Genomic DNA, 12,004 nt, shown 5'->3' with positions numbered 1-12,004 from the left:
ATACATTATTCCAAAATTTTGGCCCCCAGTGTGTGTGTGTGTGTATATGTATATATAATATATTTTATGAGTTTAAATATAATATAAAATAGAATTTAAACATTTCCTTGTTTGCATTGCCATGTGAACTCTGGTTGAGACAAACTTAAAAGATAAAACTTTATTGTATCACTCCTGCTTCGAAAGGTGTAAACCATCTCGTGCCGACCTGACGCTCCATTGAACAGAGACAATCGGTTTCTAAAAAGGAATTTATTAAGTCAGAAGTTAGCTGGTATATACAATGAACAAATTTTATATAAAACAACAGAAATATTCAAATTCCAAAAGATGCAGCATTACAATCACGCGCCATAAAGGTTTCCATCTAACACAAAAAGGAAAAACATAACCGTAAAACCAGAAAACTGTCTTCAACTCTGACTTTACAGAACACACGTCAAGGGTTTTTATCATCATAAATGACAATGGGGAAAAAAATATGATAATTCAGAGCAATGTCGGTCCTTGTGAGATTTAATTTCAGTAATGACGAGAATAGTGGGACATGGATGGTGGCCCCTGATCCATCCCCTGCCCGGGCCTGGGTGCTTGCCCCACACCTCCCATACTCACCAAGTGGTTAATGGGCCCACTCTGGATGAGCGTATCAAGGGCTTTCTGCACACTGGGGTTATCAAAGTTAATCCCAGTGCCCGAGGTGGCCGACGACCTCGGCGGGCCCGGCATTCGATACATAGGGGGTCTCAGGGTAGGGCGAGGGTTCATCATGCCCTGAGGCTGGACAGCGGCTATTTTGGGCATGCCGGTGCCGAGTGAGGACTGGAGCCCAGTGGTTAGAGGGCCGAGGGTGGAGGTGTAGGACTGCGGTTGGGGTGCTGGAGCAGTGCTGGCCGCTGAGGTGGCACCGGTGCCGCTATTGAACATGCTGAGGATTTTAGCCTGGAGTTCCTGCTGTTGGTTGGCAGCCGAGGCAGGGGCGGGTGCAGGGGGCAGGTGAGTAGTATCCATGGAGAGACTTGAATATGTCGATTGGCCCAGACCGGGTAGAGTCTGGGTTGGCTGAGGAGCCTCATGAGTGGCAACTGAGGGGTGTGTGCCTAGAGAGATGGGGGGAAAAATTAGTGAAATGTAAGGTTTAACAGGTAAACAGTGTTTAGTACATTTATTAAGAAGCAGAATCATCATATTTGGTGGTCCTTGACATAAAAAATTTTAAAACGCCTGCAATAAAGCATTATTTAGTCTGATACACTTAAATGTACCAAAAAAGTACATCTCTCTTCCAAATGCTGCAGGTCACTCACCAGGTTCAGTGCTGCCTCTAACTAGACGTTCACGTTTGTCTCTCAGATAGTCAATAAGCCTCGCCAACTCCTCTGGAGTCATAAATCTGAGAGATGCACAGACATTCCACCATATAAATCCCAGCCGGAATGAGCAAGCATACAGATTTATGAATTTGTATTTTAAAAAGCAATAGTACCCCAAAATATAAATATTCTGATCAGTGCATTTTCGGTTTTCTAGTGTCGCATTTTGTGAAGTAGTTTTGTACAACGTATTTATAACAGTGCCACTGTGTTTCATTGGTTTGAAATGCTGTAAAAGGCATCCAAACTACTCTGGCTGTATACAATGAATGAAGAAGCACTGAATTAAAATATTTACAAACTCCATCATATAATTAAGCCAAGCAGTAATTTATGACATCTCTTGAATAATAATTGTTGTGCATATTTCTACAGTCACATTACCAAACACTTCTCTAATAGAAAAATGGTAATGTATACGTTGACCCACCTGCCCTCTGACAGCAGAGTGATTGCAGTCAGGACAGAGACCGGGTGTCCCTCTCTGTCAAGGTCCCTCATTAACACATCATCGGCCATCTTCGCTGCCTTCCGGGCAATCTCGTCTCTTTCTTTGGCGCGGTGCTCGGCTTTAAACGAGTCAAAGTTGTTGGCCACCAGCACCATTGCATCCTGTATTGGCATGTTCCTGTGTTCTGCAACATGAGTGGACAAATCAAAACATTTGTACAATATGTTTTCTTAAATGGTGTATATTCAAAGAGTCAAGTGCTGTATGTAACTTCTATACATCAAATCTGAAACACTGAGACGGTCAATTAAATTGAGATGTGAAAATTTTCATAAAATGACGAAATATACTTTGGATTTGGCGCAAGTAGTTTTTGCTAAAAAAATAAATAAAATGTGCTAATATGTGATGTAATTTAGTCACAATGGTAACAACTTAGTAGCTTTACATTAGAGTAGGGCTGCTCGATTATTGCAAAAAACAATCACGATTATTTTGGTCAATGTTGAGATCAAGATTATTTAACACGATTACTCACCGACTTGGAAACATCATGCATTTATTGCACTTTTTAAATAAACTTGTCTTTTTAACAGTGGATTTCCTTGAACTTGAAATGTAAAGTGCACTGGGTAGGGGAGGAGGCTATTGTCATGATAATTATTTAATGTTATATATGGTAGTCAAATAAAGGAAAGCCTCCATCACCATCATAACAGCAGGGATGCTCACAATTCTATGGAATGAGATCTACCATGTACAATAAAGGCTATACATTATCACAATACCAAAATTTCAGAAGTCAGAAGTGAAAATTGACGATTCTCAATACCAGTTTCAAAAACACAATAAATATTATGTGAATTATGGATGAATGGTTTCAATTTCTTAAGTAACTATTCAAGACTAGCAAACAGGCAGTAATAGAATAACAATAAAAAACAGCAATGAATAGAAATAGCTTAAAAATAGAACAAAAAAAGTCAGTGCTTTTTTTTTAACAGCTTTAAAAGTTTTTAACAGCAGTTTTAAGTATTCAAGGAAACATTCAGAATGAAATGAAACAAAACTACTACTGCTCTTCACTGTATGATTGTAATACTTTAATACTTTTTATAGCTACTAAAGTTACTCTGCACTCTGGATGGGCATTTTGGAAGAATTCTGAAATGACCATTCAGGTGCGCATTAGCGCAAGTATTTTCAGAACACAGGCGCATGTTCAGCACACACACATACGGCGCTTGTCAATCAAACAGGGTGTAGCTGTTACTAGATCACTAGTGAATTATAACATTACATGCTCTGGATTACTTTCAACAGCAGAATAAGAATATGAATTTTATAATAAGTGACACAGGCCTAGGCTATCACAAATTTTGGATGTGTGCCAAGAACTGATGACTACTTCAGATCGATCACATTCTTGTGCTAAAAAAAAAGGCTAGATATTGAAACACCTGCGTTCTGTTCAACTGTATTTGTTGCACTATGCTTTTTAAAGTTCTTTTTAATTAGACACAGCATCTGAAAAAAACAGCGCACCTGCACGAGAAGCTGAATAAACAAAAACAGAGCAAAACAAAGATGTTCGTCTAGCGCGCGTTTACATAGAAATACAAATGGATGGTTGCAAAAGCGTTCGGTGTGAACAGCCCCTTACAGATGGTGGAGATACTAGGCAGTTGCGTCTTGCTCTCTTATAAGCATTTCTCAGATTAAGCAATGAGTTGTTTAAATGCTTTGTCAGGAAAGATGTTCAACTTGGATATGTTTGTCTCGTGATCCTCGCGTTCGGTTAAAGTCTGTTGTGTTTCGTCTGTTTGAACAGCCCCTGACCTGTGCTCATAATCTGAGCCGCTTCACCACAGAGTTCAGCTTAATACCACTGCTATCTGTGAATATTGCTACTCTAGTCAAGTGAGCTTTATTGTCATTCCTCTATATGTAGAGACATACAAGGGGGAGAAATGTCGTGAAATGTTTCCGATTCTGGAGGTGGCGGGGGGCGCTCTCTTTATTCATTACATACACTCTAATGAATAAAAAACAATGTGGTATTTCGCTGTTATAATAGCTTGTGTCTGGGGTAGTATACTGTGGCATCAGTGCCTGTGTAACACCATGTGGACTGCCTATTTAAGTATTTCCCCCCCATTTTCCTTTTGACTTAACATTTGAGAATATGGACCGACTAAAACTTTATTTTATGCACATTAGTTGAAAATGAAATGTTCTTTTTTTAACAGCCAGAAATGTTCTTTGCAGTAATATAACAGTGCTGTATGGTTTTATGTATTCAATGTGCCCTCTTGTGGACTAAGGAAACAAGGTCAGTTTAAATATCAGCTGACTTTAACCTGTTGATGTACAGAAATTCATAAAAATACTACGGTTCCGGCATTTAAAAATGGAAATGATTTTTGGTTCCCAACCATACTTCACATGCATTAGCCAAGCCTTAGTAGAAATGGTAATTTTGTCATTCATGCACCATTACGAGTATCGATACCTTTGAAAACTGTCATTTTTTGGTTTCACCAATTTTTAAAAAATATTGATTAAATGCTTAATACAGACACTTGACATTTCTAAAATCACTTTTTGAAAAAAAAAAAAAAAAAAAAAAAAAAAAGGCATGTGGCAAGTGAATCAGTTTCAATCATCAAACTCTTTGTTGAAACAGACATACCTTGTGGGGTTCCAAAGAGGATGTTGACCGTACAGGAGCGATGCACCTCGTGCTGCTGGGTGATAATGATGGCGAAGGGCGTACGAGCCCGACTCACATCCTCCAGAGCTTGAGTTAAAGACACTTCTGTATTGAGGAAGATGAGATCTACCACCATACCCAGATCACGAACCTTTCTGCCCACCGTCTCGGCATATTCCCTGCGCAAAAACACAGACCACGTTTACTGTTGCAGTCAAGTAACTAACATTTCTGGTTTAAACCAATTTCATCAGCACTTGGACTTCCAGTAAGATAGTTAAGAGACTCACTTCTGCAGCTTGTTGACGACTATGACGGAACAGTCCACTGGTCTCTCGGCATCAAAGCGCCTCTGAAGCTCTTCGTAATATTGACGATACAGTTCATTCCTCCTACGTTCTTCCGGACGCACGCGCTCGTCTGCAAATTCACACACACTTAGCAGGTCTCATCGTTGGAACTTATAACAACATTTTTGGTGAGAATCACCCACTTCACATTTCGAAGAGCCATCAAGAACTCTAACTTTACTAGATAGACAGGTCAACAACAAAATGGGCCAAGAATTTATGAAGCGCTCCCCAAATAACTTCAAAATATAAATGGACACATCGTGGCTTTAGAATGGTTGTAAACTTCAAACAAACCCTCTGGCTCTCTCCTGCCATTCCAGGGTTCTCTGTAGCGGTCCGTGTACGGCTCATCTTTTTTCCGATAATAGTCGTACTCTCCGCGGTAATAACGGTCATATCCCTCGTCTCTGTGAAAACATAGTAATGTTGTTTAGATTCAACTTTTGTCCAAGGAAAACAAACAAAATCAAGAGTTGAATGCAAAACTGCAAAATAAAGAACAAAATTCAACATTCTTTTTGTAACAATAAATATAAACTTTGATGTAAAGTGGTTGGCCAAATATTAAAAATCACAGTAAATCCTATACACCTGTAGTGAGGATCTTTCTCCCTGCTCTCTGACCCCCTGTATCGCTCATCACCCGGGACTCTAGCATCATGGTCACGAGGTGGACCGGGTCGCTGCTCACGACTAGGCTCTCTTATCTCTCGCCCCTCACGGTGGTCTCGAGAATCTCGCCCAACCGGGGAACGAGAGCGGGGACGGGGCTCTCGACTGTCCCCGTAACCACTGGTGGGCCTAAACAGACAACGAAAACTTAGACAACACATGCCAAAAAAACAGAAACAGCCCACTTTTTGCCCCAAAATAACTAGAAAACTCAGACATTGAGACTAAATTGTATCGTCAAACACTTAAGTTAACGTTATTTTAGTTCAATGATAATTTAGCAATTTTTGCATTATTTTAGTTATATGGTACAAACGACACCATGAACAAACAAAGCCATTGTAAAACCAATACACTTTTAAGGCAGGAGAAAAACAACCTTTGCCTCTGCATTATAATAAAAAAAAGCGTAACTAAGAGGCTTCGCGCACCTTGTAAGCCAAATTGATAATGGCCCTTACGTCAGTGAAACATTTTCAGAGTGTCACCGTTGGCAAAGACCATACAAATGAACAAGATCCTACCTGGTCGCAAAATTCACGTCACTTCTTATACAAAAGCAACTTTGTCGTTGCAAACTCCAAAATGAATGTCATTGCAAACATGCTGAAGATTAGCAGGCAGCCAATTTATTAAGTGATAAGTTTGTCAAAAACTGGTCTTAAGTGTTGGTCGTAGCACCTTTTAAAGTTAACATGGTCATTCCAGTTCAGTTCCGTTAAGTTTTTGAAACAATAGACAAAGAATTAACGTAAAATGAACAGCAGGTTCCACATGATAAAAAGGTTTCTTCTTAATTGCGCTTGAGGTGATTTATTTTTACGAAATTTTATTTGGTAGTACAATGTTGCACTTTCAAGCCTAACAGCATCATTTGATTTTTTTTTTATGCACTTTGTTCCATGCCAATAAAATGATTTGTCGCTTAGAGCTTGACTTCTAAAACTGACAAAATTACAATGATTGGACCAGAGAGAAAAACACTCCAAAAATAACATCCATTTATCAAACTATTTATTTCCTGACCATTAATTTTGATTGTTGATTTGAACACTAAAATTTTATTTTTACATCCCACCTGAGTGAAAGAAATAATTTGCGTTAACGCTGTATAACCTCAGATACATTAACATGTGTCCAAGAAGACTTCAGCAGAAAGTGGTGATTGATCTTTGAGTGGACGATTTTGAAAACCTTTTGAAAAGAACAAAATGAGTAACACACCATTTAGAGACAGACACACCAAGCGAAATGCACTCAAATTACCCTTTCAACTTTATTTCAGTTCATTCTGACACAACTAAAATAAGCGAATTCAGCCGATTCCGCAAAGCAGAAAACGATAGAACCTTACTCTAGCCATTTGGATGTATTCCACTGTTGAGGGAAAAAACTTTTACAGGAATGTTCGACTGAGGTCATCTTCATTACCAAGAATCCCAGCAATACTTTACCTGCGTGGAGGGCTCGACCTGGGTTTATTCTGCCTTCTCTCCGCCGCCATATTTACATCTGAAAATAAACCAATCCAAACGTTCAACATAACAATAGACGAAATATTTCAGAACCAAACCCGTTTTTACTCAGGGGCTCAAGCAACATTCTGCGACTTGTGCAAAATAAACGTTTTGTCTCGATAAGTAGGCCTATTTCCAAATTACATCAACAGTGGTTGGAAAAGTAAATGCTGGCCTACATTAAAGAAACCAATAAAGGTTGTCTACCTGTGCTCCATTATGTAAATTGTTGAGATTCCCCAACTTGAATAACTATTTAAAACCTCTTAAGTTTGTCCTATCCTACAAACAATAATTGGCAATTTGCATGAATATGGCAGAAAATGGGGCTTGAAAATAAAATAACATTCAAAAATTAAGTCAAACTTTCAAAAAAATATTTGTCTACCTCAGGAGGTCAAACTAAATAGTATATGAGCCATTGTATTTTCTATTTATTACAAAAATGTGGTACAAAAGAGCTTAAAACCCTGATTTGTACAATTATTATTTTACAGCAATAAAAATTACATTAGACAAAAACACTAACATTGATCAAATTGAAAAAAAGCAGAATGGGTAACAGGGTCAACTAGTGATGTTACATTTCCATAAAATAAAAAGTTTGATCATTTATCGAACAATAACTGGTACAAAACCAGGCTGAGAGATTAAGCTTGAAGCAAGTAGTGTCAACTACAATAAATGTAAAAATTGAGATTTTTTTTGTCTTGAGATATTTAACAAGTGAGGTGGGAGAACATCGTATTTGTGGCTTCATTGCTTAAAAAAAAAAAAGCCAATTTGTATCTGATTTGGGGAAAGCGCCATTTGATTTAACTTCTATTTAAACTCCCCATATACACAACCACAAAGACACACGCAAAATGCTGAGGGGAATGAAAAACGAGGCATTTATCACCTCTGATGTTTGGTTCAAAGAGATTCACCACATTTGGATATTAAGATTAGATATTACACTTATTTGGACTGGATATTACATTAATTGTAATTATCAATAAATAACATCGAAATGATACAAGCTGTTTCTCAAGTTAAATTTGAGAAAATATTTGGTGATGTAAATAGGCCAAAATTCTGTGTTCAAGCACTGTATCAGACCTTACCTAGTTTATAACCTCTATAAATTCGACCGTTATGTCCAGCTTTAGCGGCCTCAGCATCTTCCACTCGTTCAAACTGCACAAATCCATACCCACGAAACAGGGACAAGGCTGCAAAAAGGAACAATCATTTCCGTTTTATGCACGAAAATGCGGTTTCGTTGGTGGATTTTTGGCCTAAGTATCCCTTTCTTTCTCAAAAGCGTGATAAATTCTTTAGACCAAAGTCTGAAGAACTGTAGACAAAAATTATGGCAGCACCGAAACACTTTACTTCGTAATTTTACGAAACCTCTGTATTACTCTTTGTAGTCAAATACGCTACTAACCCTGTATTTTGCCATAGGGCCTGAACAGATCCTCCATGTCCTTCTTCGCCATGTGTGCAGTGGGCAAATTTCCGACAAAAATCCTTCGTTCCAGGTCACGGGGATCATTGCTGTTGGTGCCGTACGAAGGTGGTGAATTACTCCGGCTTCTTCTGTGCGACATGCCTCTACAAGCTTTAGGGTTCAGCGGCACGTTTTCAAGGAACGCTTGCAGTTGATTTTAGATACAACACTATTTTGCAGATTAGCTAATTTTCCCCCAAGATCTGGAAATTGACGATGCATCAACATGGAAGAAAAGAGAAATTCCAAAGGTAAAATGTCTGGACAAAATAACTAAACACTGCAGCAGTCGTTCAAAAACTTTAAAAGACAAACTTGAAGCTTTACAACAGATAGAATTTCTTTACTCAGTTCAGATTACATGTGCCGTTTTCTACCTGATAGCTGAAGTAAAAGGAGAACATTGTACGTATTGGTCATTTAGCTACACTAAATTGTAAAAAAAAAAACAAAAAAAAAACATTTAAATTGTAATTGTTTTTTGGCTTAGTGAGAACCTAATCATAATCCAAGGTTTTTCCAAGCTGCACATGACTCCATCTTAAAACCCAAAGTATACTTTTTTTTTATACTGTGCGTGAACGGCAAGCATATACGTAGAGAGCAAGCGCCGTAAATTTCGTCGTCAGCAGAGTGCCCGAATACTATGTGTGCGGTCTGATTTTTCGAACCGTGCAGTATACGCATGCGGCAGGAATTATTTGTAGTAATTAGTGGGTCCACAAGGTGGCACCACTCAACGTTGGACCGTGCTTTTGTGAAGAAATGCAAAAAGATGATGAAAATGCCAATGAACAACATGAGACGAAGGTGGTAACAAAAACAGTGGATGTGCCTGTCAAGCGCGAATGTGTGAGGTCAGGAGATACCTTCATTTGTACAACTTGAGTCTTAAGGATTTTAAAGACATCTTTATGGGTCTAAATTCCTTAAGCGAAATAGTCCAGTGTATCTCATAATAGTCGTAGCGATTCAGTGAAAATCTGTACTCAAAATATTTTTGCTGAAGAAAAAGATAACACTTTTGATTGCTGCAAACCACATACACCTGAAAGAGTGGTTAAGGTTTATGGGGATAAAAGAAAATGCTCCCCAAAATTTCCTTATCCATTTCCCCGGACCATGCCAATCATCTTTAGGAATGATTGTTTGTCATTGAATAATGGATGAAAGCTAATTAAAGGCATCTTATTTGTTTGTTATAGATGAAAAGAACCCGAGTACAGACATGCGTAGTTCAGGCTACAATACCGATCCAATATATGGTGATGTATTCCACGTATAAATCTAAATACTGAGATGCAGATTTGCTGAGGTCCAAAGATGCTTGAAAAATTATGAACCATATGCAGTAAATAAAAATGTTGCCCATCACGACTCATGGTGTGTCCTGAGGGGTCTTTAAGAGTTTGCTATAAAAATTGAGCATTGAAAGTGTATTGATTCACTATTTCGATACATGACACTACGGCCATTCCAACGAAACAGACGCAGTTACTCTTGACCCTATTTTTTATTTTATTTTTATCTAATCAGCTGCTGTAGACTTTGCAGCCCACTTAGGCCTGGTCATCCGAGAAAATTAAGAGATTTTAATACATCTCGAAACAGCCATTGAGTTTCTATAGGTAATACTACAGCACAGCTGACCATTTCTGTCCATTTGCAATGGCACTACCTAATATATATATATATATATATCAAAAAGTCCACAAATTCTGACCCTGGGGAGTGAAAAACAGTGGTTTAGAATCAAGATTTTGTATTGCAAGAAATTATACTGTACTAGCATACGCAATTATGCTAATTATAAGTAATTAGATCATGATTATGTAATTGTAATAAGTATATCTACTTATTACAATTATATAATCATGATCTAATTACTTATAATTAGCATAATTGCGTATGCTAGTACATAAGTGATACAAAAGGTATAAAAGGTCAGTTTAATAGAACAACAAAATACTGAATATGACATTAGGAAAAGTTAATATTGTGCATTGTATATTAAACGTACATTAACGTAAAATAGGACGTGCTAAACACTAAGAAACTAATGTTAACTTTCCAATGCAACTGCACAAAGCCCCGCCAGCACCGCAACAAGCCGCCAGCCATTTTGTGACCGAACAGTGACGCCACACGGCGACAAGATTGTTTAAAAAAATGCTCAAATGTTACTGCACACGACAAATAGACACATTCACAATATGAGAAATGCATATTGTGTATTATTCGTTTCACTGTACAGCTGCTCTGAGAAACCGCGCAGGCTTTGTCCAGTCAGTGATTCGAACACGCGCCATGTTGCGCCATAACGCCGCAGTAATTACACTCTGAATTCAGCTGCTGCGTGCGATGATTTCACGCGGCGAAGCGAGTTCGAGTTTGGGGCATCGACATTTGTATTGTATTAATCTAAGCAAGATAACTTTACACATCGCGACTTAAATCCGTTAAAATTAAAAGTATCTTCGATTTCACTACTAGGCCATTAGCTAGCCAGTTAGAGTACACTTATAAATATACACGCAGCATAATTTAAAATTGCAAGAGGAGATTTGTCGGATCATCGAAGCAAACTCTTACCGTTACCATGGGACACTGGAAAAGATCCACGATTATTTTTGCACCGTCCTGTTTTCCGAATAACTGAAGCGAAAGTCTCGCGCTGCAGAACAGCCGCAATCTTACTCGATCCTGTGCGGAACTACGAGTTGCTTTGAAACAGTGTGTGGGAGGAGCCATTTATTTCAAAATAAAAGTCCCATTAAAACTTAAAAACCTTAGTGAGGTAAAAAAAACAAACAAAAAAAAAAAAAAGCTTGTTTCCTGATATGCTAACTCACTCACTCATAATGGTAAAATAATAAAATATAATAAACCATATTATAATAGTAACATAGTGTTTATATTTATTAATGAGGGTTTTTAATAATGCCAGTTTTGGATGAATGAGAAAAAAAAGGTCTGTGATAAACATTTCTTTAAAGGTTCACTCATTAAGTTTTTGTTCACATCGTCTTGGACTGACACTGATACCTAGCGGTGTGGATGCAGCATCATTCGAATGCAATATTTTTCAGTTACTGATGTAATTGTAGAAATTCTCTATTCACAGTGAGCCATGATTAATTTAATCCATGAGTGAATGTGTCCAATAACAAGGTGGTTACTGAGATTAAGCGAGAAGTATTCGGCTGGTCATGTGATTCAAACATGGCCTCCCCCAGGAGGGGGGCCCTCTCCATGTAGAATAAAACAGCTTCAGACTAAAATGTTTCTGAGTTAAAATTAATTTATTTTGAAGTAAAACTTTTTAAATGAGGAAAAAATTATTGAGTGCACCTTTAAGATACTTGTAAGTTTTACTCTACAAAAATAAATTACACACAGTCATGCTTCAAATGTGAATTTTGGTGCTTCC

The 12,004-nt window shown here is 38.0% G+C and overlaps 1 protein-coding gene across 3 annotated transcripts; it reads right to left on the bottom strand.

The window, feature by feature from the left end:
• Positions 1–237: 237 nt before the first annotated feature.
• On the bottom strand, positions 238–11,293 carry LOC127449559 (nuclear receptor coactivator 5-like). 3 transcript variants are annotated; one of them, XM_051713070.1, is made up of 11 exons: positions 11,167–11,293; positions 8,512–8,777; positions 8,186–8,293; positions 7,017–7,074; positions 5,482–5,691; positions 5,185–5,297; positions 4,828–4,957; positions 4,517–4,716; positions 1,804–2,008; positions 1,308–1,393; positions 238–1,100 (listed from the first exon to the last, which is right to left on the bottom strand). In XM_051713070.1, the coding sequence occupies exons 2-11, from the start codon at positions 8,672–8,674 to the stop codon at positions 523–525; spliced, it is 1,851 nt and encodes a 616-aa protein (XP_051569030.1). In that variant the 5' UTR covers positions 8,675–8,777; positions 11,167–11,293; the 3' UTR covers positions 238–522. The 3 variants fall into 3 exon arrangements, with proteins under 3 accessions (XP_051569030.1, XP_051569032.1, XP_051569033.1); XM_051713072.1 differs by lacking the exon at positions 8,186–8,293; XM_051713073.1 differs by lacking the exons at positions 8,186–8,293; positions 8,512–8,777.
• Between the last annotated feature and the right edge of the window lie 711 nt (positions 11,294–12,004).

This window comes from Myxocyprinus asiaticus, chromosome 12 (assembly GCF_019703515.2).
Source record: "Myxocyprinus asiaticus isolate MX2 ecotype Aquarium Trade chromosome 12, UBuf_Myxa_2, whole genome shotgun sequence".
In the NCBI taxonomy this organism is placed as follows: domain Eukaryota; kingdom Metazoa; phylum Chordata; class Actinopteri; order Cypriniformes; family Catostomidae; genus Myxocyprinus; species Myxocyprinus asiaticus.
This window is presented reverse-complemented; position numbering and strand designations above follow the sequence as displayed.

Excerpts from the sequence above, each read along its gene's own strand:
- LOC127449559 (XM_051713070.1), bottom strand. The coding sequence starts at position 8,674 with ATGTCGCACAGAAGAAGCCGGAGTAATTCACCACCTTCGTACGGCACC. Across the intron at positions 7,075-8,185 it reads TTATAGAGGTTATAAACTAG|ATGTAAATATGGCGGCGGAG; the intron begins GTAAGGTCTGAT and ends GTTTATTTTCAG. Across the intron at positions 4,958-5,184 it reads TGGCAGGAGAGAGCCAGAGG|ACGAGCGCGTGCGTCCGGAA; the intron begins GTTTGTTTGAAG and ends GTGAATTTGCAG.